The sequence below is a fragment of the Triticum aestivum genome, chromosome 4B (genome assembly GCF_018294505.1).
Source record: "Triticum aestivum cultivar Chinese Spring chromosome 4B, IWGSC CS RefSeq v2.1, whole genome shotgun sequence".
NCBI lineage: Eukaryota > Viridiplantae > Streptophyta > Magnoliopsida > Poales > Poaceae > Triticum > Triticum aestivum.
The window spans coordinates 168,679,480-168,682,496 of record NC_057804.1 but is presented as its reverse complement, the minus strand read 5'-3'; the positions used below and the strand labels follow the sequence as shown (position 1 = coordinate 168,682,496).

At 54.1% G+C, this 3,017-nt stretch overlaps 1 protein-coding gene across 1 annotated transcript; it reads left to right on the top strand.

The window, feature by feature from the left end:
- The first annotated feature begins 655 nt into the window (after positions 1-655).
- LOC123091613 (pentatricopeptide repeat-containing protein At1g09190) lies at positions 656-2,329 on the top strand. The gene has a single exon (XM_044513175.1). The coding sequence runs from the start codon at positions 689-691 to the stop codon at positions 2,270-2,272; it is 1,584 nt and encodes a 527-aa protein (XP_044369110.1). The 5' UTR covers positions 656-688; the 3' UTR covers positions 2,273-2,329.
- The last annotated feature ends 688 nt before the right edge of the window (positions 2,330-3,017 follow it).

Sequence of the window (3,017 nt, the reverse complement as noted above, 5' to 3'; positions counted from 1 at the left end):
ATCAAAGACGACGTCATCGAGATCTTCCTCTCGGAGACCCAACTCCGCCATCATCTTCTCTACTTCTGTCGCGGAGCTGGAACCCGTAGCATCCTTTGCCTTCAATCCCATAGCCGCTAAAAACCTTGAAACCTAGCCTGAGAAAACAGATCGATCGGGCGTTGAAGCAAACCCTAAAACTCTCCGGCGCAACTCGGGGAGGCCAAGGCCGGGAAGTGATACTAGATCACCCCTTGATCAGCCTGAACCAGATCGCCTTTCCGCGGTTGGAGGAGGGAAGGTCAAGTGCTCGACGGCGGCGACGATATCACCCCCGGGAGGAAAAACCCTAACTCGCGAGCGAGAAGGAAAAACCCTAACCTTCCAACGAGAGAGAGGTGGTGCACTAAACCGTACTCCCTCTGTCCCGAATTAGCCGACTCAGATTTGTCTAGATACGGATATATCTAGACACGTTTTAGTACTAGATACATCCGTATATAGATAAATCCAGGTCAATTAATTTGGAACGGAGGGAGTATTTTCTAATCCTGCATGCAAGCTTGCGCGCACGGCCCATTTCATATCACCAGAGCCTGCCTGATTTAGCTTGCGCACACGGCCCATTTCGTATCACCCTCATCGTTCAGGCGGATGCGCCCCGCGGATTCTCAAATCCAATCGAAACCATTCTCATAAAAAAAAAAAGATGCAACCGAGGCCGAATTGTCTCGCGCTCTTGCCGATGCCATCCACCGCCGCCGCAGGCGAGCCCTCCCCGTCGTTCCCCCACGCCGTGACCACCCCCGACGGGTGGCACCCCCGCACAGCGGAGCGCCGCCTGCTCCATCTACTGCACCACTCCTCCCGCGCCCGGCGACGCCCGCTCGAGCTCCTCGCCTTCGCCGTCCGCCATTGCCTGCATTCCTCCCCGCCCTCCACGCAGCACCACTTCCTCGCCGCGCTCCTCCTCCTCTCCTCCCCTCCGCCGCCGGCTCTCTCTCTCCTGAGCCTCCTCCCTCCTGAACCCCCGCCTCCCCTCGCACTCCTCAACGCCGCCCTCAAGTCCCTGTCCGCCCCCTCTCCGCCCCTCGCGCTCCGCCTCCTATCCTCCCTTCGCCGCCTCCATGCCCCCGATCGCCTGTCCTTTCTCCCGCTGCTCGGGTCCACCTCCTCGTTGCCGCTCCTCTCAGCCCTCCATGGCCTCCTCCTCCGCCTCGGCTTCCTCTCCCACCACGCCATCTCCCTCGCGCTCCTCCAGCCCTATCCTCTGCCCCACGCACGAATCCTGTTCGACGAAATGCCCCTGCAGAGAAAGTGCACCATCGCCTACAACACACTCATCACTGCTTATGTGAAAGCCAAGGATATTTTCACCGCACGCCATCTGTTTGATGTAATGCAGCGGTTCAAGCGCTCTAGGAGAAGCATGATTTCCTGGAATGCTATGATCGCAGGGTGTACTTGGTGTGGGAGGGACGACATGGCAGTGCGGTATTTCCAAGACATGGTGAGGGAGGGCAAGGTAGCGCCAGATGATGGGACCCTCGCCGCGGTGCTGCCTGCTTGTGGGAGGACGGGGAATGCTGGTGCCGGGAGGTGGGCGCACGAGTATGCATGCAAGATGGGTATCTTAGACAGCTCGGTGCATGTTGCTAATGCGGTGGTAGATATGTATTGCAAGTGTGGCGATGTGAGCAGCGCAAGAGAGGTGTTCGAAGGGATGCAACAGCGGAGTGTGGTGAGCTGGAACACAATGATCTCTGGACTTTCATTGAATGGGCAAGGGATTAAGGGGATTGAACTGTTCCGGCAGATGGTGAGGTCCGGAGGGGAGCCTAATTCAGTGACTTTCCTGGGGTTGCTTGGTTGCTGTGCCCATGCTGGGGCAGTAGATACTGGGCAGGTGATCTTCCAGATTATGCAGTCAGAGCATGGGATTGAGCCGGGAATTGAACATTATGGATGTATGGTAGATTTACTTGGAAGGTCCGGCCTTCTCAAAGAGGCACATGCGCTGATTCAAGGGATGCCAATGAGCCCTAATTCTGCAATATGGGGATCACTTCTAAGCGCCTGCCGTGCCCATGCTGGGCTCGGCATTGCCGAGGTGGCTCTCAAAGAGCTTATTAGTCTGGAACCTTGGAATTCAGGGAACTATATGCTGTTGGCCAATCTTTATGCGGAAACACAACGTTGGGAGGAGGCAGGTGATGTGAGGAAACTGATGAGGAGGATGACTGTGCAAAAGGCACCAGGGCAGAGCCTAATTGAAGAACCAAGTTCAAGTTGACAAATGCATGCTCGCATTGTGAGTTAACTCTGGAAATACTCCTACAACAGAGAGGGGGATACTGCAAAGTGGACTATGCATTGACCAATCTTATCAAGAGATCACATAGTGGTATTACAGGTAATCACTTCAACTGTCTTCTTGTTTTCCGTGTTTCTTCAACATTTAAGGTAGCTTTGCTCACTATTATTTCATATAGACTTATATCCAATATGGAATTTGTTGAATCGGGAGAAGGGTACCTTCACACAGCGCCTCCCCTCCTGTCTTGTTGCCTGCGTGAGTGTGTGTCTTGGATGTGGCGGCTCTCTCTGGGGCAGGGGGAAGAGGGGCTCCTCTTCTAGGTCAGCACCTCTCATGGGCTTGGGCCCAAGAGACAGATCTTGATGGGCTAGGGCCCATACCGGTTCAACACTCCCCCTCAAGATGGGTGGTAGATATCTATCATCCCCATCTTGTCACACGCCAAGTTACAGTCCTTTGTTCCCAGTCCCTTTGTCAAGCAATCTGCAAACTGCTGCCCAGAGCTGACATGAGTAAGGCTGATGATCCCAGCATCAAGTTTCTCTTTAATGAAGAAGCGATCAATTTCCACATGCTTCGTCCTATCATGTTGAACTGGGTTATTAGCAATGGCTATAGCTGACTGATTGTCACACCACACCCTTAAGGGTCCCTTCCTCAAGAGTTTCAACTCGCATAGTAGGTGCTTCACCCAGAGCATATCACACAACCTTGAGATAAT